General features: G+C 41.2%; 1 protein-coding gene across 2 annotated transcripts in view; it reads right to left on the bottom strand.

Moving 5' to 3' along the window:
• Positions 1-21,705, bottom strand: part of CHCHD6 (coiled-coil-helix-coiled-coil-helix domain containing 6) — a 108,151-nt gene that overhangs the window by 37,220 nt on the left and 49,226 nt on the right. For both annotated transcript variants that reach the window (XM_039695554.1, XM_039695555.1), the window contains one exon: positions 14,720-14,790. In XM_039695554.1, the coding sequence (XP_039551488.1) occupies positions 14,720-14,790 (71 nt within the window). The remainder of the gene's footprint in view (positions 1-14,719; positions 14,791-21,705) is intronic.

Below are 21,705 nucleotides of genomic sequence, written 5' to 3'. Positions count from 1 at the left end.
ACTCAGTAAATGGCATTGACAGCTACCCAGGAACAATTAAGGATGATGTTCTTTTACTCTAATGTGCATGTGTACATATGGCACATCATCAGCAACAGTACCAATAAAGGGGAAGGTCGTTGTAAAACAATCCCAGCAACAATGGCACAAACACAGTAATGACAGTGACATCAGCTGCACAGACAGGCAGACACAAATTGCAGGCATTCACAGCACCATGGCCATGGTATGTTTTACCAGAGAATAACAGAACATATGCTTAGGTGTAGCAATCCTCAGATGTCGTCTCCTAAACCATAAATCCATTTAATTCCTTGCATTTCCTGCTCCAATATGCTTAGAGATCTGTGCCCAAATATCAAACACACCTCTTCCTTCCAAAGCACTTGATGCTACAGGCAGATATTAATGCCATGCTATGATGTATTCATTTCCACAGAAACAACAGGCACTCATTCAGCAAAAGGGATTCATAGCAAGGCAGAGAGAGGGAAAACATGACCTGTCCCTGGGCATGTCACAGTCTCTCAGGTGGAACAGACTTCTAAGAAACAGGACATCTTAAACCAAGATCTTCTAAATGCTTTTGGGGAGCTCAGATATGAGCTTCCAAATCATGCACATCTGTAAGGTGCTCAGCAAAGAAGTGGAAGCACCAAAAGAAGAATAATTTTGTCTTTTCCCTATCAGCAACCTGGGTGCACTCTCCCAATAATTTGGTTGAGCTATACTTTAATTGATACTTTTTCAGTCCTCAGTCATACTGCCAACATACATGGACAGAGTAGGAATTTATCAGTATGACAGCCACACTACAACACTGAGATTTGGATCAGAAACTAGCAAGGATACTATACAGACTTCTTTTTCTACCTCTTCACTAATCTTACAGCTTTTACAAGAAACTTATTCCATGTACAGTCCCTAAGGGTTAGTGTTCATTTTTAATTTCTATGTTATACAGCAAATCACCTTTAAAGCCTCGAAAATCCATATTCTAAAAAAAAAAATCTTCAAATTTTGGGATAGAAAAGAACCCAGAGAGAGCTTCAGAAACTCATAATGTTGGCATTTTGCTTTGTCACTAACTTTAATATCACTCTAATCAAATCAGTGAGACTGTGGAAATGATACCAAACAATACCAGGTCAGGAAATACCACCAAATCCCTCAATTCATTGAAAAAGTTAAGACTTTTAAAATTAGTTTTTTTTAAACTCAGTGATGTTAAACCGAAGGGCATTCTGTAATTTTCGTATAGAAACCCAGAAGAGCTAAAAGGTACAGCACACCACAAACCAGTTTGTATTCATCTGAACTGAGCATGGTACAAACATCTTAGAAATATTTAGAGGTTGTCACTGTCAGCAGGGCTACAGGAATTGTTTTGCTTTAGATCACTGTCCTTCCTATGGTATCAGTCTTCACTGCCTAAAATAATTATGAAGTTAGTAATAACTATTAGTTAGTTATTAGCCACCTGTGGGCTCAGACAGTGCTGCAAAGTCTGTGACCCTCTTCCTTAACAGATCCCTTGGTGCTCAGCCCACAGGGCTATTTAAAAGCCACACAGTGGTGAGCAAGAAGCCACAAAAAAAGAGTATTGTTGCCTAAAGCCTACCAGAGGCAGGGGATCAATCAGCACAGACCAGCATGCATTGCCCAGCAAGGATTTAAACCAGCATTCCTACACACCACTTCCCACAACCAGGGAGGATTTATGTGGTACCGTGTACCCAAAATCATAACAAGATTATTCTCCTTTATTTCTACAAAACAAAACCTCAAGCTGTGGTTATGCATCAATTGCACCAGCTTCTCAAAACAGATTTACAGATGCTAATCAACAAATTGCAAAGTTGGTTTAGGTAATTATCAATACAAGTTACTGTGGAATCTGGGAGTACACAAGTTATCCACATCCAGCAGATTAGTTCTGGTACCCATCTGGACTGGAAGGAGGTACCTGGAGTGCTCTGGTGAACAGCTGCCTGAGATGCTTTTCTCCCTGCACAGCAATCACAATGCCTGCCTGAATCAAGGGGGTGCCACTCTCCTGCTCACATTAACACTCAGCTTCAGCTTGCAGCATTTGCACACTGGGGGAACTGCAGCCCTGCACACATACAACAGCTGCACCTTACAGGTGTCTGACTTTCCTTGTGCAAAAAGGAATTAAACCAGCAGCATCCAACTACAAAAACATCCTGTAGAATGCAATGACACTGTGGGTTGAGTTCCAGAGGAGGTGGACTTTCATCAACCATCTCCCTTCACCCTCAGCCTAGCTCAAGGCTGTTGGCACTAACTAATCTTTAGGAAAATTCATTCTGGACACCCGATCACACTGCTCCTGATGTGTCATTGAGGGTTTTTACTATTATTTCTCATACGAGAGAAAAGGAAAACGGTGGAAAAGGAATGAGGTTTGTATATACAACTAGCAGAAGCCTTGTCTGCTTTGACCTTTCTCCTAAAGAGGGTCAAAGTTTTAAGCATATGCCTCCACCAAATGAGGTAGACAGTTGGCCTCTGTCTGAACTAAAATATGCTGCAACTGCTACAGCTATTATCAAAACAGGTGTAAGAGCCTCATTTACAGCAGCTAGGAAAAAGGCAGGAGAGAAAGGCTGGGCTGGGAAGTGATAGCACAATATCTGCAGATGGAAGTATGGAACAAGCTCTTACAACACTTTGGAAATAAATACATGCAGGACATACAGAATATGGAAGATTAAATCAATAAAACACACTCTTATCTGTTTAAAGGAGAAGGAAAGAAGAAAAGATGACAGTTTGGAAAAAGTAAAAGATGGGTTTAGAAATAAAATTCACTAGTAGTGCCTCTCCTATCACAGAGAGGAAAGAAACCTTTGCCTTGTCAGTGTGCAGTGGGCAGGAAGGCTACATACACATGAAATCCATGATTTCAGAACTTCCTCTCCCCCTCCCACGGAGAGATTTAAATCAGGTCTTTGTCTAGAAAAGAAGGGAGAGGTTTTCTTAAAATGAAACAAAGGGCATCCTTCTCTCTACTATCCCTTGAGGTAAGACAGAATGAGCACGATCTTGCTGCATTTTGACACCGAGAGTTACCAAATCCTTTCTATCACTGCGTATTCCCCTTACTTTATTTAATAAATGAAATCTCATCAACTTATCCTTCTTCTATTATCACTGCTGACATCAATCTGATAATATTGGCTTGGCGTGGAATCGTGCTATTATATGTCCTCTTGATATTTAATTTAAGAGAAACGTCTGCAGTGGGGTGAATATGTGAAGCAAGCTTTTTATTACTGGCAGCAGTAAGGACGCTGGGAGTGAATTAGACATTCATCTTAGTCAGGGCCAATCTAGTGGCTCAGAAGAGGTTTTCTTCTTAACCCTCTCCTAACTGTTCAATAGAGGCAGGTAACAGCTGCTTCAGTCAATAACTGCATTCATTTGTCTTGGCAAATTCATTCCTACACGGATATAAACCCCATGAAGAAGTACAAAGTGTCTGGGAGGTTAAAGCAAGGTACTCTGAGAATTTCTACCATAAGCACTGCACTAGAAGGAGAAGTGCCATCCCCAATGCCCATCAATTAATCAAGAAGCAACAGTTTCCAAAGACAAACACCCAAACTCACTGCAAAAAGCAATTAAGGCCATATCATCAGGATACAGACCCAGAGACAGGAGGTTTCAAACACAGCACTATGGCTACTATGCAGGTACTGCTGACAGGTTCCCTTTTTGAAAGGATTATAGACTCAGTATTGGAAAGCAAGGAAAGCTGGAGAAGGTCTGTGTATTTGCTGGTCCTTCCACCCAGCTGAAGATCAGAGTACCCAAGCAGAGATGCACGTTGAGTGCTTTAGGAATTGGCAGCTCTTTAGCCTAGTGCAAAATCAGTAACTCCACAGTGAGTAACACACCATCACTCGGCTTTACTGGGAAGAACAGCAATTCCAGATGGAGTTAAGAGCAAGATCTTCTTTTTACATTTTACTCTGGGAAACCATTCAAGCTGAACAAAAATCTCAAGACAGAGGCTGACGGTTTCTAAACTCAGACACTTTGATACCTCTGCTCAGAAACTGATAAACAAGGACACACAGGGTCCTTCATATAAGCCAACTTAAAAGTAGCTGGCTCCAGCACACAGCTGCAAGCAGCAACCAAAATGGGCCAGCAATCTGGAATTTCTTGTGAGCCAAAAAATCCAGTGACTGGATTAGCTGCTTTCTGCTGCATTATTTGACTAAGACCAGTGTCTGAACCAACTTGAGCAAACCACATTAGTCACCACAGTCACTGGAGCAGAGACAGCCCCAGACACCAGCAATCAGATGCATGGGCAGCACTGCCAGTAAATCCTAGGGCACAGAGCAGCAGTTTCTGCATGTTGGGAAGGAATCAGACACGTTGTATAGCTGCTTAGTATGTTTATATATCCAGGGTCCATTACACACGTTTCAGACTAAGCTCAGTGATGCTTTGGTCACATAAATGTGGTGTGCTGCCAGGCTGCACTGTACATATATAAAACCCAATAGGTGGTTAACTGACCTGTAAAACTGCATCCTCCCTTGGGTAGCAGTTGGCTCTGATGGCTTCTCTAACTTGTCAGAAAAAATGACTCCAGACAGATGCAATACACAGCACATAGAAAGGTTTCATTCTCTCTCATTATTGCATCCTTGACATTTACAGCAGAAAATTAAACACAATTGAAGCATTTCATTCACATATAACAAACTCATCAGCACAGAACAAACAGCCAGGCAAGCTAACTTTCAGCACAGGATGCTGCACTATCACAAAGCACTGTGCCCTCACTACAAGCTATGGGATTCCCTGATCTGGCACATCAGGATAACGTGGTTTGAATGGAAGAGGTAAGAGCTGTGTTACAGCTGTGTGGCAAGGGAAATAAGAGATGGAAGAAGCTTAATAGATTATCCAAATGTCTACTAAAAATCAGTAATATTTAAGCTACATAACCTAGCACAGTGTAAACAAGCTGCATGTCTCATGAGGCTAAACTAATATGACCAGGAAGGAAGTATTTCTGATCAGCCTCAAGTATTCAAAACACTGCTCATCAGGCCCTGCCACTGATCCAGGGAGAACAGAAAGCTTGCAGAAGTAACACACAGTTTAGAGCAAGAGGGGACAGACTAAAAGAAAAGGTGAAACCTCATGACAATTTTCAGAAGAACAGGGGTTCTACCCCCAAATTTCAGCTGAAGCTGCTGTATTCCTGTCTAAATCCTTCTCACATGCCTTGTCATGCTGTCAGCAGCACACTCCTGCACACCTGCAGTTATTTCCCCTCTCTCTTTCTCCCTTTGACAGCTGCATTTTAATAACAGGTCACCCAACTCTGTTTTTCCGTACATTGTTCATGAAGTGCCAAATGAATGAATATTTTAAAGTAATGTGAGTTTCTGGGTGACTCTGTGATCCTACAAAATTAGTCACTCAAGTACTTCCCAATCTCAATTCCTGTTTTGACAGTTTCTTTGAAACTGCCACCCAATTCCCCATTGGAGTTCATGCACTCACTGCACCCTTGTTGTTCCCAGCACAGATACCTCCTTTCCTTCGATCACAGACAGGCAGAAGCTGTTCTGAATTCTTCTTCTGTGTAAGTAATTAGATTCTATCACTGAGAACAAAAGTTACCACAGCAGTCCAAGTCTCAAGTGTCAGCCACTTGCTGTGTCACTGCACAGCATTCAGCAGAAACAGCCTGCCCCAACCACATTTCATTCACCAAAAAAAAAAAAAAACAAAAACGTACAAAAACCCCAAACTCTAGAACAGACAGATTGATGTCGGAAGTGACTAAAATCTAGCAGTTTTCTGTAACAACTTCTAATTTTGGAAATCAACATCAACTTCTTCATTTCCATCATGAAATTGATGCAGAGAGATTGTGTGACCCATGCAATGCTGGCTGCAGCTCTCCATCTGACTTACTCCAGTATGTCACAACCTCCCCTGTCCTCCTACATGCTTTATCCTCACACACAAGTGGCCATTTCCCATTTGATCCATGGGTCATCCTGAAAGACTTTCATTGTCTTCTGCCAAATGCAGTTTCAACCAAATTTAACTGGCTTCCTTAGACCCCATAAGCTGCAGGCACTGGGGTTGTGGTGGTGGGCTGTGGGTCTCTGGGGGAGCAGAAGGGTAGCAATAAGCAAAAAACTGAACTAAAACACATAAAATAATATTATCCTTATCCTACTGAACCTGCAAATGCAATAACTAATCACCCCTATTAGCATTTTGCATGGCAGATGGCAAGTGGTTTAGAATAATGAGAGACTTTTCCCCACAAGTGGATAATTCCAATGTACATTTGGATGTAAATTCTTTACTGATTATGATGGTAGAATACTGAGCTATGAGAAACTGCCAGTTTGGAAGATGAAAGGAAAACTACTGCCTCTTCTTTCACTTGCCAAGAGATACAGAAGTTAACAGAACTGGATCTGCTGCCCACAAAGCCATGCACCATTTTTTCCCAAAGATGCCAAGCTACTAAAAGTTGACTAGCAAAGATGAAGAGCCTAAAGTTAGCAGCAAAACAGTCTCTGGAAGCCAAGGAGGAATGAGTCAGAATCTTGTTGCTGGAAGGAGTTCTCTGAATCAGAAAGGAAGCTGGCTCAGCTCCCACAAGGCAGAAAAGCAATATAGCAAGCAATAACTGAATCTGAAAACAACACACGGCCCAACAAGTGACCTGAATAGGGATTTTCTTTCTTCAGACAAAAAACATCGTCTAAAAACTGGTAAAGATCTCAAGTCAGGAAAGGAAAGCATGCAGTCTGTAGAAGATATGCAGCACAAGCCCGAGGAATATATGGGTTGTGACAGTGCTATAATGTCTGGGAATTAGTTGGGGAACTGTTGGTCTATTAAATACCTTCCTCAAAAGTTTTCTAAAGAAGGTAACTGAAGACGTGATATGCTGATTTCATTTAACCACAAGACATGAGGGGCAGCAGGTTCAGTAAATGTCTCCTATGTGAATGATCTTATAATGTCATACTGCAAATGAAATGTTCTTTTTTTAAAAGAAAACCCTGACTACCCATTTGAACAGCAGTTACTTTTCCAAAATGCCACTGAGTAGTGCACTAGGTTCCTACAGTTTACTTCATGCTACACAAAGGGATGGACAAAAATATGAGTCCATTAGTGTATTCTGCACTGACAGAGTGGCATGTCCTGCTAAAGATGCCAAAATAAATTTAGAGAGGAGATTGAAGCTGCTGGTGCTAAAGTTCAGGTGGGATCTGAAGCTAAACATTCACCTTATTAAAAAAATTCCCTTGCTTCTGCCCACATTCTCTAAACTTCAAAACCACAGTGCCCCCTTTTACCAAGCTGTGCAATTCTGAACACTGACTCAGCAAAAATCCCCATTAAGCAGCTACTCATCCCTCAGAGAACATCAATAATGGTGCTTTCAAAGCAAGCACATACAAAAAGTCTTACAAGTCTGTTTTTGGGGGGAAGGTTGGGGGCTTTTTGTTTGTTTCTGGTTTTACATGAATATTGTAAATTAAGAAGTCCTCAGAAAATAGAAAAAAAAACTTTATAGAAAACAATTTAGATAAAAAAGTCTGGAGAACAACACATGAAATATCCCAGGTGCCTCCTGACACTGCTCTATTGTGCTGCTGGTGGCCCTTGCAGTCAGCACAACACTGATCAGCTCTCTCCAAAGAAACAATAATCATCCCTGAACAAGTGCTCCTGCCTTCCAAATGCCAGTTTTTTGGGTCAAAGTAGATTGAATTGCAGTTGGTATGGTATGTATATGTCCAGACATGCAACTGCCAGGACTAACAAGAAAAATGCAAAAATCACACAAATAAATAATTAAAGTTATTGAAGCCCAATTGGATAGCTGAGGTGGTTTTTCTCTTCTATAAGGGAGAAAAGGACATCAATCTTATCAGCTCAGCACTAAACACTAATTTCCTCTGTGCAGATGCATCACCATGACCCAAGGTGTCCACAGCAGTCCTGTCACAGTCCTTATTTCCTCAGACGACAAAAACATAAAAGCTCTGACCTACATAACAAACTATTTCCTCAAATTTCCCCCATTGCTACTTGCCTTTGGTGCCTTCTTCCATCCCTCCAAGACTTCAGGAGAAGACTGACTCAACAGCAAGGACACAGAGTGTATAATCCAGAATCAGGAATACAATTACTGTTCAAAATAGCAACATTGCCCTTGAAATCAGTTGCAACTGAATTAATGACCAGATTGTTAGAGTGCTACCTCAATGTTGCCTCAGGCTGCTAATTAGCAAACAAGTCATTAATTCACTGGTAACAAGTGGTTTCTCAGGCATTATTGCTTCTGACATCTTTAATTCACCACTCTTCATGGAAAGCTTCCCCAGACAACTTTAACCTCAGTCCTTTACAGATCAGCCCCACACCACCAGCACACTGCACCACACACACATTGAAGACAGGCAGAAAAACACAGCAGGAATAGGCTAAGCTGGTCATTAATTAATATTCATGACACCTTTCCCAACTCAAGCCAAGGGGAGGGGAAGGCCAAAGGCACAAAAAGTTCTGGATTTTGGTGTGGATCTGCCATTATTTGTAAATACATACTAAGACACTATGAAACCTGAAGAAACCTTACTTCCACCATTGTACACACTGGAATATGCAATTCCCAATCTGAGGGCAGAGATCTGCTTTTATTTTCACTGTATTCTCCACAATAAAGAGCTGTGAACTGAAATATTTCATGTCCTCTGATGCACGAAGTATGACTGGGGTTTGTTTTAACAGCTGCACAAATATCCATGCTTTTGAAAACAATCTGGATTTGGCCTGCCAACAAACCCTGATCTAAGGGCTTTATAAAGGCAACATTACTACAGAAAACAAGTGCTTTTCATGTAAAAATCGACAGCAACAGAAACACCCCTAACAGACTACATGGAGTTTTTGGCACCTCCTCCTTTGCTGTTTGAGTCCTTGCTATTCAGATCTTATTTTATGAATGCCCAAGTTCTACCAAGGTAGCGGTGAAGAAACGCTCCTGCAGTTTTGAAGACACACCAGTTTTTCAGCACTAACAGAACTGCAGCCTCAGTTCATTGGACTCATCTCTCATCACGCATGAGAGGAAACACAATACTGTGAGCATTAGATTGAATGTTACTCATTTTACTAACTGGGCAAAACAAAAATCTTATTTACAAGCAGCATCTTAGTAATCCTCAAGAACTGAACTTCAGAAAGAACATTCAACAACTTGGATAAAACACACAATCTAATCAATTTTCAAGATTTAAAATTTGGTTCAAAAAAAGAATAGTCTGGCCCAATTGGAAAATTTATGCAAATCCACTGCACATATTCAACTTCTATTTCCACATACCATCTTCCTAAAGCAGTAGGGGAATATATGTTGCTAGGAAATCAATGCACTGGTACAAGTAGTTAGTTAACAATAGGCCTTCCAGAATTCATAAGGAAAATGTTTACATCCTAAGGTAACAAGTGAAAAGCTGTGAAGCAGAACTGAAAGTGATCAGAAACTTTTTCTTTCAGTAAAATACACACCAGATAAAATCACACAAAGTCAAAATCCACCCATATACTTTTACCATCTTCTGAAATAAATTTGAGGAACTTCATGCATTATAATCTCTTAGAGAATATTTTAATTTCCTACTAAGAGGAACTTTATAAAAGTGAGAAACAAAAAAGCTTTGACTAATAACCCATCTCTTTATTTGAAGATTATGAAACAGATTCAGTGCAGACAGAAGAAGGAACAACTAGCACAAACCAAGCACCAAGGGAAGAACAGGACTGGGATGAAGTCAAATAATTTTGGTGAAAATATTATCATTGCAGGGCACAAAAGGACTATGTTGAGGTAAGGCTATGGATAAGCTTTCAGCAATAATCAATCTCTTACTCATGAAAACTCTTAAATCCCTGTTGGAGAGGTTCTTAATTTCAACACTAAATTAATCATTTATCTAATCTAATGGTAGGAGAAATCCCATAGCAATTTTGTTTGAAAACTATGATGTCTTTACCCTTCTCCTCTGGCTTCACAACTGTCCATATAATAACTGTTTCAGACCTTGTCTCCTGGGCACAGTCCTCTGTTGAAATACCCAAGGCCTCATAGTAGACTTCAAGATTAACAAACTCAATATAAACTCACATAACTATTTTATAAACTTTCCATATCTACATAAAGAAACAAAAAAGGTAGTTTCTCTAGGTTCCAGTTAATCTTGCCATTCTAACGGAGGGGCCATCAGCCTCATAAAATCTTGTGTAATTCAATAAAACCTTTATTTCCATGAGTACTGAAAGCAAGCCATACATTCCCCGTTGCCAGCAGACAATCCATCTATGACCCTTCTTCCCTCACCCTCACTGAGTCAATGTGGTTTTCTACTCCACGTTCAGCCAGGAGGATACTTACTACCTGCTGGTTTCTCTAACATAATCACTTTAAATACTCATGCCCATTAAGTTTAAAGATCTTAGGACCATTAAATGACACTCTCACACAGTAGATCCTGCATGGAGTAAATCTCTTTAGCAGTTTCTCCATTGGAAAGCTGCCCTGGATTCTCAGCTGATCTCCACCAGGATAAGATCAACTGGCATTCTTTATGCACTCCTTGATAACAGCACAAAGCATATGCAGTCCTCTCAGCAAAACATGCAAAGCAACAGAGTCAGTAAGCAGCTTCAAAAACAGTTCTGAAAACTATAGGGAGATCTCAGAGGGAAACTCAGCTTCAGAACAACTTTATCTTTTAACAGCTTCCTAATCCCCTCACCCAGCTCCTGCAGCTTTACCTTTTAGAGTCACACCCCCACCCTGGCAAATTCTTGCATCAAAAAGTAACAACCACAAAAATAAATAATTTTTTTTAAAGTGATAAGACAACCTTCAAAAAGAAAATAAATCACAAAAAAAACCCAAACAAAACAAAAAAAAAACCCCAAACCAGCATATTGAGGATAAATCTAGAGTGCTGCACTAAGCCATAACCTCTTTACTGATGTTTTTTTCCTTCCCCTTAACAGATTCAGGGACTGTAATAACATTTAATCCTCAGAAGCTAATCTAAATGTAACACTCAAAAGAAGACAAAGACAACGCAACAGAAAGAAAATTTGGCCACTGCCTTTTGGGAGTGCTGCTTTATCCCTGGAGCGAGTGCATTAATACAGCTTGGAATGAAATGCCATTTTATTCTCTGTAGCAGGGAGGGGATTAGCAAGTTGTCTTCTCTAAACCCAGTCTGAGTCATGGCTCTATGAACACTGAGAAAAGGATGTGGAATGAAGGGAAGGGTGGGGAGCACTGGCTTTTTATTTACACGCTGCTTCCTTTGTGGGTGGTTACTGATGTGCACAGTTTGCTAAACAGGGAAAGAAGGCAGGGGAAGTTCTAGGTCCCCTGACTTTAATTCTGTTGGTTAACAAAAGAGAAAAATAATAATGCAGCAATTATAACAACATAGTTGAGACAATATGTCCATGGCAACTGTCCAATTCACCATAGCATGGAAGCAACAAGGGCAAGTTGCTTAAGGTGCTGAAAGCTGTGCTCAGTGGTATCTTGTTGCTAGGATCTTTTTCCTGGGAGGAAATAAAACAGGTTGGACAGAGCTCAGAACAAAGGAGAAAGAGACACTCTGATAGGACGTATGTGGAGACGAGAGCAGGCTGGCTTCAGGTGAAGAGATGAGGAACAAAGTCCATTGCATAAGTCAGGCCATGCAGGCATCAAGCCTTGAAGTGGAAACCAAGAGCTAATGACTGTGTCAGTGATTTAATATGAAGCTCAGCACTAAGTACTTCACTTCTGTTTTTATACAAAGGCAGATAGGAAGGCTGACTTGCCTACCTCACAGGCATGCTGTGAAGGGTCACTGGTGGAAAGGTGTACAATATTCCTAAATCCTGCAATGCTTGACAATCACTAAAGAGTGGAAACAGTCCATGGAAAGCACTTGTGCAGAGCTGTAAGTGTTGATAAAAGAATTACAAAAGTCATTAAATGCCAAGAAAACACTGGGGTTTTGTTTCAGATATTTCTTCTCTTTGCTTCAACACAGACTCTTTCAACACGGACTCTGAAAAATAGAGTGGAAAGAGCCCCAGCCCTATTTCCCTTTTCCTCCATCAGCTCTGCTGGTACACAGTGGCAGAGAACAAATACAGGGTAGACTGGTCTCAGAAGGCACAAGTGCCACAGGCAGGTCTTCACAGTGTAACAGGGATAACAGAAGCTCAGGAAGAGACACTATGGTGAAGGAAAGGGACTCTGCAACTGGAGAAAGTGCCACTCCTGGTTTCCTTTCCTTAGGGAGATATCGTAATCCAGCACTAGAAACAGGCAGGCCTGTACTTCATTCATCCTTTGGCTAATATTCCATTTCACATAATTTTGCAGGAGTGTCAGTTTATTCCTGCAAACCAAAGAACTACATCTGCAGAAATCAGTCTAACCTATCTTAGCACCAACTTTGCTTATATCTTTAATAAGAAAGTGCAAAACAGTATAAGCAAACTATTCTTTCCAGTGAAGTCACAGGATCTTGTAGGTTATTACAATAAAAAGGCTGTAGAAAGACTTGACTGTAGGATGCCTAACAGGAGAACTTCACCACACACAGACTTCAAGTCCTACCAACTGAGCATGGATGCCAGTGTAGGAAGGAGCCCTCCCCTGACCCTGTCCCAGCCTATCATGACCCAGGTGTGAGGCACAAGAACACTTCAGGAGTGTTTGTACAGTGTGTTGTACACAAAGCAACAATCTGAAAAGGGTCACTGCATGCTGATGGAAGTGACACAGTGCAGGCTAATGGGGGAAAGCAATGATTCTTCCTGCAGGTACAATTATCAAAGGGCATTATCAGTCCCAGATCATGAACTCCAAAGCTCAGCTCAGTGCAATCCTGCTACTGCTGGCAACTTCTACTATGAAGAACTAGAATGCATGATATTCAACTTTACCCTCAGTTTCACTCGTTCCACTCATCTTGTCCCTTTTCAAAACACCCCCAGCCATGTTATTTTTTCACACAAAATTCGCATTAGGCCAGGTGTCTCTTTTTGCTGCAAAGAAGACAGCCCAAGGAATCTGTCCCTTTATAATGGCTCAAGCTCATATTGCCATCAAGTTCAAGAGCACTGTACAATAAGACCAGAAGCCAGGGACTGTTAGATGATAAAGGCTCAAAGAAAAGGGGAAGAAATCCTTAAAAGACCACAAGCACACTCTGAATCTTGAAAGAAAGAATTCATTAGCATTTGTGTTGGTCTCTGCCACTAACCTTTGCAATAAATGGTTGCATTCCTGAGTTTCCTACATTACCAGCCTTCGTTTCCGCAAGAAACAGAACAGACCAAAGGAAACAGAAACATCAGGAACCAACCTTCAGACTACCTATAAAAAATAAGGTAGTTGCAGTCTGTACTAGTAAGTGAAGAACACAATCCCAGGTCCCAATCACTTCCTTTACCAAGTCACAAGGATAAATCAACACTACACAAGTCCACAACACATTTGCAGAACAAATCAAAGAACATATTCCATCGATCAAAGACAATAGGAAAGTTATGTCCTATGAATTTTTCAAATTTTATTTTAAAAGAGAATTTAAAATTCTGCTATGGAAAACAGGATGGAAATGCAAGCAATGTGTTAGTTGCTTTGTTTTGGCTTCTTTAGCAACTTATTGCTTGACTGTCCAAACAAAAATGTGAAATTACAACAGGTTATGTGATGTTTTGGCAGTTAAACATAATTTTAAATAAAGACAGCACAATATACTGCACACCCCACTAATATATTCATCACTACTATATTATCTATTTATGCAATTAAGTATTGTAGAGTCTGGATTGGACCCAACCGGACTACATATGCTGCTACTCTAGTTTATTACATATTGGCCAACTGTTTACCCAACTGAGATTCAAGTGCTGCTCTTGACAGCGTAATTGCCTTAGCCTCATTAATATTTAAGAATTATAGAAAATATTTTTTCTTGGGCAGCTGTTAGTGCATGTGGAACAATAAGTTATATAACACTACTGGCAAATACAAATATAATTTAAACACTATATATGCTCACGGTATAAAGGCAACATTAAAGGTCCACTTACTGTGCTAAGGCAAATAAAAAAGACCAGAAAAATCATTGCACCCATTCTAAGAAAGCATTCATGAAAATTACAACTCTAATTTGAAACTAACAGGGATGAGATTTAGACTGTTTGTCTTTTTTTCTCCTGGACAATGAAAACTTTAGAAGTGGTGCCATTCTTCCTACCCCCATGCACCAGCCCAATGCTGCAGTGTGTAGGTTAAGTACAATGGGTCAAAGTTAGAACAGATTAAACATGTTCCATTGCTATTTTGAAAACCCTAGTAAATATTACCATTTAATATTAATTTTTAAAGTCCCTCTCTTCTCCCTCATCCTTCCTTGCAAGATCTATCAGCTTTATACCAAACTCTGCAAGCTGAGCACAGAAAGAGAAGATGCCGGCTTGCACCTCCTCAGCCCCCTCAGTACCTGACATGAGGTAACTTCACACTGTTTACAGGGACATCCAGAAGCTACACACAAAATGTTATGGAATGCAACTGGAACTGCTGAAAAGAACAAAAATGGCTCCTCACTTTATCCGTTCCTCTGCCTTGGTGGCTGCCTCCTGATACTGCTCAGATGTCATCTTGTAGATCTCTGCATTCTGAAACAAAGAATAGAATGCTCAGTTCTAAAAATTAAAGGCATCTCAGATCTTATCTTGTCACAAAGTCATCTTCTATAATTAATAACAATTTCCAACAACAAACAGAATATTCAGTTCAAAGAATTCCAGAAATACTTAAGAGTCGATTTTATTTTCAATAAGATGCATCAAGGCCACAACACATCCTTCATTCCAAGGCTCACTTTTGTGAAAGGAAAAAGGGGGAAAAGGTCGCTACCACCCAACCATGAGCTTTGGTTATTCCATGTAACCACAAAAACAAGGTGTTTCCAGCACAGAGCTATTTTGAGTTCGGTCATGTTTTGTTCTCTTCTTTCATTAATTGCTGTGAAGGATCTTGTAAGTTACTGACATGCAAGTATCAAAATTGGCTGCTAGCACTGGAAAATCCATTTTACATTTCAGTGCTTCTACTTATGTTACTTATTCTTTAAAAGAAAATTATGCAGCCTGTTTCCCTTCTAACAACACAGGGAGGTGTATCAGGTCTCAGTTAAGGCGCTGCCAAACAGGCTCTTGAGTGTCTTGCTGCAGGGCTTAAGAGGTTTGCATTAAATTCTCCTGAACTTGCACAGAAAGAGTTTTAGCTCACAACTGCTCAGGCACTAAATGTGGAGGACGAATTCCTCCTCTGGGCTGCACCAAGGAGCCTCCCAGGCACAAGCAGCAGGAGGGAAGGGCTGGCTACAGGGTCTGGTGTCACTAAACCGCTGATAAAGCCGCTCCAGGCAGAGCCGCTGGACTCCACTGGCAACTGCCTCGCTCAAAGCCCATCTGCAAGGCTCTTACTCTGAAAAGGCACAAGCAGAAAATATGCAATAATCAATCAAAAAAAGTGACAAAATGGTATTGAAAGCGAGGACAGCTATTCATTTAGGGCCAGTTTGAGCTGCCTATCTCGTCTCTCCCCAAATTTGGTCATTTTATATAGAATACTATTCTTGCCCTTCTTCATTTATTTTCCCATAAATGCAGCTGGTCCTGCGCATGATGAGCCAACACATACTGTTCAGTGGTTGGAAAAAGGAAAGGACAGATATAACTCAAGTTCTATTAGTGGTTCTGCCACTTGTGCAATCTTGGGCAAGTCACCATTTTCCATCTGCAAGTGAGGGATAACAGCTGCCTGTATCTCTGAAGTTGTATGAAGCTCAGTTAATTGAAAGGTTTATAAAGGTTTTCAGAACCTGGGCTTCAAGGTGCTATATTTAAGCGTTTTATCTTTAGTGCCTGAATTTATGTTACATACCAAAAGAAACAGAACAGATTTTGCTTTTCAAACTTTGACCTAGGAGACAGACTTAAACTGAGGAATCATGAAGGACTAACCACTTCAAAATGCATTTTACTGGCAAATTATCACTAATGTTTTTGTTTACTTACTTATTACAGAGTGGTCAAACTTCAATGCTATTAAATCCATTTTTCTCCTTCCTATATTGAAAAGTTCAGCTTTTAATGGTGCCTTTTTCTCTGGCCTGTAAACAGACCTCATGACTTACAGCTCCCTGCTGTTACTTATTCACACATGAAACCACAAGACCTGTGCTTCATTAATTAAATTTGCCATTAAAAATTAAATAATGTGAATAAGTAGATGTAAGCGTTATCTCCATTGGGCTTCAAAGGTCTCACCATTTCTCCAATTACTACCCAAGCAATTTTCATATTTCATACTGTCTGATTTCTCAAAGGGACTGGATCTGAGAGATCAGAATGAGAGAAAGTGGGAAAAAGAGAAAGCAAGGTAGCAAATTTAAACATTTTTCAGGCAATAGGAAGTAGTCCCATCAGACACTATTAGCCTGCAGCACTCTGCAGTGAAACAGCAGCAGGAGAGGAAAACAGGAACAAATATGTTGTACGTGAGCCCCAGCATGAGGTCGCGTTTAACCCACCTGAAGAAAGTGACGATGGCCAACAGAATCATTTGCTGGGTGTGCTGTCGATTAAAGTGCTTGTGGCACAACCTTACCTACTTCATTAGAGAGTTCAACTGCCCAGCACTTCGGTCAGGCTCATCTCCAACAACATCAGCTACGGACACGGACAAAAATAGCTGAGAAAGGAACCCAGGCTTTAGGTCTGAATTCTGAAGCTGCTAAAAGCAGGCAAGTGAGAGCCTGAACAGAGGCAAGAATCTCAGTGAGGAGAAGGAGGAAAGGCTTGCTCTCAAAGCAACCACCAGGCATCATGCAAAGATTGAGGAGGGACATAGAACACCTTCAACCTGCAGATAAAGCTGCTGTGTTTTAAAAATTAAAAGGAAACATCTTTCCCTGTGATCCAACTGGGCCTCTTGCTGTTGGTCCAGACCTCTCCCCTCCAAAAACTCTAAAATCCAACAAAACAATATTCCTAATGCTATGAATCAGTACCTTTAAATGCTTCCCCAAGTAATAAAAACAGGGGCTTACCATTTAAATCTGAGTTTATTCAACAAGCAGATTTTTAAAATACATTTTCCTTGGCCTTTAGCCTCTTTCCAACCTTGGGAAAGTCACATTCCCTTTTGTCCTAAACATTAAATGAGCAACAAATTGGCTTAATGGGCAAGAGAAGGGCCTTTCAGCATGGGCACAGACACAGCAAGTTCTGTGATCTGGGGCGTCTACTAATAGAGAATAATTTTCCGAGTATTCTCATCTGTACTACTTCAGACACAAGACCTGCTTCATTTTCAGCAGTTTACCCACCATGCTATGGCTGGAGAGAACGTTCCAGCAGCCTAGAACTTTTGAGGGCTTTATAACATAGCTGCAAACGAGGAGCTAAGCCAGGAACCACCCGAGCACTTCCCCCAACTCCAGCAGGGTCACCTCCACACAAGGGCTATTCAGCAGGATCAAGGTGTGGTATTTGCACTTGAAACAAAGTCTGAGCTGCCTGTAGTCTTAGTGAAGTCCTTTATCTTCATAAAACGATATTCAGTGGTACAGTAAAAGAGAGAACATTCTACACGAAATTACAAGACATGAATGCTGCTTTTAATTTACTTTCACATTATTTGATGCTTGAGATAAAATGGCAGTTCACAAAGAAAAAGTTGAACATGAGACCTCAACTATTATTAAATAAAGCTCCTGGCAGTCTTAGTTGCAGAAACAAGTTTAAAAACATGACCAAAGGACACCATAAGGGCTCAAATAACAAAAGACACAGAAAGAATGAATGAACCACCTAAAATGTTTCACTTCTCTCAATAAAGCTGAGCCTTAGGGGAGTCAACTTCAGAACATCAGAGCTTTGTCATATGGGGAGAGAGCTCTCCAGAGAAGACAAACAAACTAAAGCAAAGAAATGTTAGTTTGAAAGATTTTTCCCTGCTATTAAATGATGGTTCGTAGCAAATAATAAAAACACCAAGAAGTCGTAAAAATACATAACCAGAGCCTAAAGTGCAACAGAACCACTTTCCTTTACCCTGCTGTTTTTCTACAACACATTTGCTGCTATACCCTTGCTCTCCACTCTTCCAAAACACCCTTGTGCTAAAAATTCCCTTCCAAAGGGAATCAATTTTAAAACTTAGAGCTAAATTTGGAGTAATTTTAATTCAGCCTTCCTTCTTGGCTGCAAATATGTAGAGAAACTCCAACATTCACTACTATACCTCACTACACTGCCCAGGCCCTTTCCAGAGCATATAGCAAAGAAAGTAAGAAAACATAATAGCATAAGACTGAGTTCTCAGGGTTATTTCAGGAGGGAAACTAATTGAAACATAAAGAGAAAACCCTGCCAGCTCATTCACACACTGACATTAAACTACATTCCTTACAACTTCAGTGAAATATGTGCTACTTGCAGTAACATGTAAAACAGAAAACTGAGCAAAACAAGCATGAGGAAATCAAAATTAATCAGATTTCAGGTGAAATTGTTTGTGAACATCAAGCAGCAGCATTAAAAACCTGACACTGGGACAAAGATTTCTCCATCAGTTTCAGTTCGGGTCAATAGATTAGAAGGTGTCTTGATTTAAAACCAACAAACGCAACCACCACCACCAGAGATATCTTGAGATATTTTGACACCTCAGAGTATAGGAGCTTGTCAGTGGTCACAGTGTTTAGAGACACAAAGAGGATTAACAGCTGTTGAAATGCTGCCAGCCTAGATGAATGCCAGTGATAGCTCTGATGAAACGGAGCAGGGCAGTGCAGGCCCTGACAAATGCTGCAGACGACAGCCGGGAGATTGGATGGTACAATCTGCCTCACACCTGACAGACATGCTGCTTCGATCCCTTCTGCTGACATCCACGCTCACCAGCCTGCAGCAAAATGCCCTTTGCAAGCCCCTCTCAAACCCAAAAGAGCACAAGAGGCAGTGCTGTGAGCCGGGCAATACCTGGTGTGCCCCACAAGGGCATGGAAAATTTCTGAGAGAAACAGCTAGGAAAGCAAAACTAACTTCTTACATATCAAATTCAAATGTCAGCTGGAAGACATTAAAATTCCTGCTTCCAGCTGCTTCTGAAGCCAGAATTAAGACCTCACACCATCCTGAGGAGCAGCACAACTGCGGCATGCCTGCACGCTCCTGGGGACAGGCAGCACACACATGCCCTGGGTGCAGCTGCTGCCATGAGGAACTCCGGGAAGCTGCAGAGAAACGTGGGTCAGTGCCAGCTTTGGGAGCCAGCTTTGCTGCCAGCAGTGCCTCAGGGCAGCAAAGGTGCACCCAGGTTCCCCACACCTCAGCAGGTCGCTGCTTCACACGCGCTGCAGATCAGGCTGCTCGTCCTCACCACTCACAAGTCTCACACAAACGGCTCCTAACAGATTTGAAAAATTACCCCGTGTACCTGCATCCCTCCCTCAGGTACAGAGGCAGATGAGCCAAACTGATCTGTTCACTGGATGACCCTGTGGATGTGTTAAAATCAACCCACACAATCAATCACTGCTATCAGCTTTGGTCCAAAACAGGGAGTTTGTTTCTTGCAGCATATTCTGAAATTCCCAATCTCTTCACCTCCTGAGCTCACTCCTCTGGTGTTTCTGCTCAGCCCATTTGCTGGTATCAGCAAGCAGTTAGCTCATTCACATTTCCTCCTTACCATCAAATGCACATAAAAATAAAAGCCAATTAAGAAGGAAGAGAAACATGCCTATAGAGCATATAACTAAAGCACAGAAGTTAAGGGTTAAACTGCTTTTTTGAAAATTCATATGCTTTTTTTCTTAAAAGGTAACAGAGAAAAGATGCAAGGAACTACAAACAGCTTGCTGATATGAAAAAAAGGACTTTTTTTCAGCCAAAGCCAACTTCTAAACACAGCTCTGTTGTTTGCTGTTCATGTGTGGGTTCATCCATTCCTCCCGCTGAGACCAATAATGAAATGAGAGCATTGAATTTGTTCCATTCTTTTCTTTCCTTCGGCAATAAGCTGTGAGATCATAAATTTTGGATTAAGATTCAGAGAAAGCATAAAGAGAGTAGTGTCCACAGTAAGAACACAGGCAAGTTAAACTAGTCAGGAACAGAAGTACATTCCTCTTTGAACAGATCTTCTCATGTCTGCAATATTATCCTGAGTTGAAAGCAAAATTAATTCTGTAGCATATCTAGAAAGCTTCTCAAAGATAAAATCCCACAGAACACCTGTCTCCACAAAGCTAGAGGGAGGCAGAGCTGGGGAGAAGAAACATGGCTGGGTTTACCCTGTGGATAACAAACTAGGTACAAAAAGGTTAAGTTACAGTCCCTTAAGCATATAGTGACTCAAATAAAAATATGCATCCCAGCACTTCCCAGAAGCAGGGTCCCACACCAAGATACTCCATCCGAGTGAAAATGGGTTTACAGACCCAGGCTGTGATCCCACATCAGAGTCAGGCTGTCTATGAAAGTACCCTGGGAAGAGTCTAATTAAAAACAGGTACCCCACAGCAAAATGGTTTTAGGGACTTCCAAAAGCTTCAAGAGCCTCACTGAAAGCAGGCAGAAAAGCCTCATGTTATCTTCAAGTCAGAAAGGCAACCAGCAAAAAAAGAAATTATTACTACAGAAGCAATTAAAAGGGGAAGAAGGAGAAAAGAGAAAGAAACGCTGTGTTTATATGAGGCTGCTTTAAAGCACACCCTTCTGAAAGACTACAAACAAAGCACTGCCAATTCTTTAAACAAACTCTGGAAAGTAAAAGCAGCTTCAAAGACAAAGGCCATAAAATTCCAGCAGGTAACTCAGGCTTTCTGGAAAGGACAGCAACAGCATTGTCAAAGGCCCAGATTAATGCCAGTACTGCTGTAGGGGAGTATCACCCTGCCCTCCTCCCAGCTGGAAGTTTAGCTAAGGTGAGGAATTCACAGTAAATGCCCGAATCAATTACACCTGACAAGTGCAGGTAAACAGGCTTCCCAGGCATCGATTAAACATCAGGAGTCTTCAGCATCTGCTTCAGAGGAGTGCTGCACGTGGCTGAGCTGCACAGACAACGTGGTGCCCGTGGCACTGAGGGCACAGCACTGCCAAACCCCAGCCCCTGGGCTGGGCAGCTGCACAACTCATCCTGCAGGGACACTTGGGTCCTACCAGCAGATCTACCACACTATCAGGATGAGCCCTGAGATCACAGGATGCTGCCTCAAACAACTGGGCATTGTCCATGAGAGAGAGACAGGAATGCAGAGAATCGATGCCAAGGGAAACGGAGAAGAAGGAAATTGTCAGAATATCAAGAGTGCTAAGAAATGCAGCCTTTTCACTCAAAGGCTGACCAGCACTTTCAAGGGGGAATAAAGAGGGGGAAAAAAAACTCCATCAAACAAAATTGGCAGCCATCAAATACTTGTCATACAATAAAAAAGATACGAAGCACATTCCCCTGTCAGGCCTGTCACAGGAGCTTATTTTGGGAAGGAAGAAAGGAAGGAAGGAACATTT

The sequence above is a fragment of the Passer montanus genome, unplaced genomic scaffold, assembly GCF_014805655.1.
Source record: "Passer montanus isolate IOZ18808 unplaced genomic scaffold, ASM1480565v1 scaffold9, whole genome shotgun sequence".
Lineage (NCBI taxonomy): Eukaryota > Metazoa > Chordata > Aves > Passeriformes > Passeridae > Passer > Passer montanus.
The sequence above is the reverse complement of the archived record's forward strand: the minus strand, read 5'-3'. Positions and strand labels throughout refer to the sequence as shown.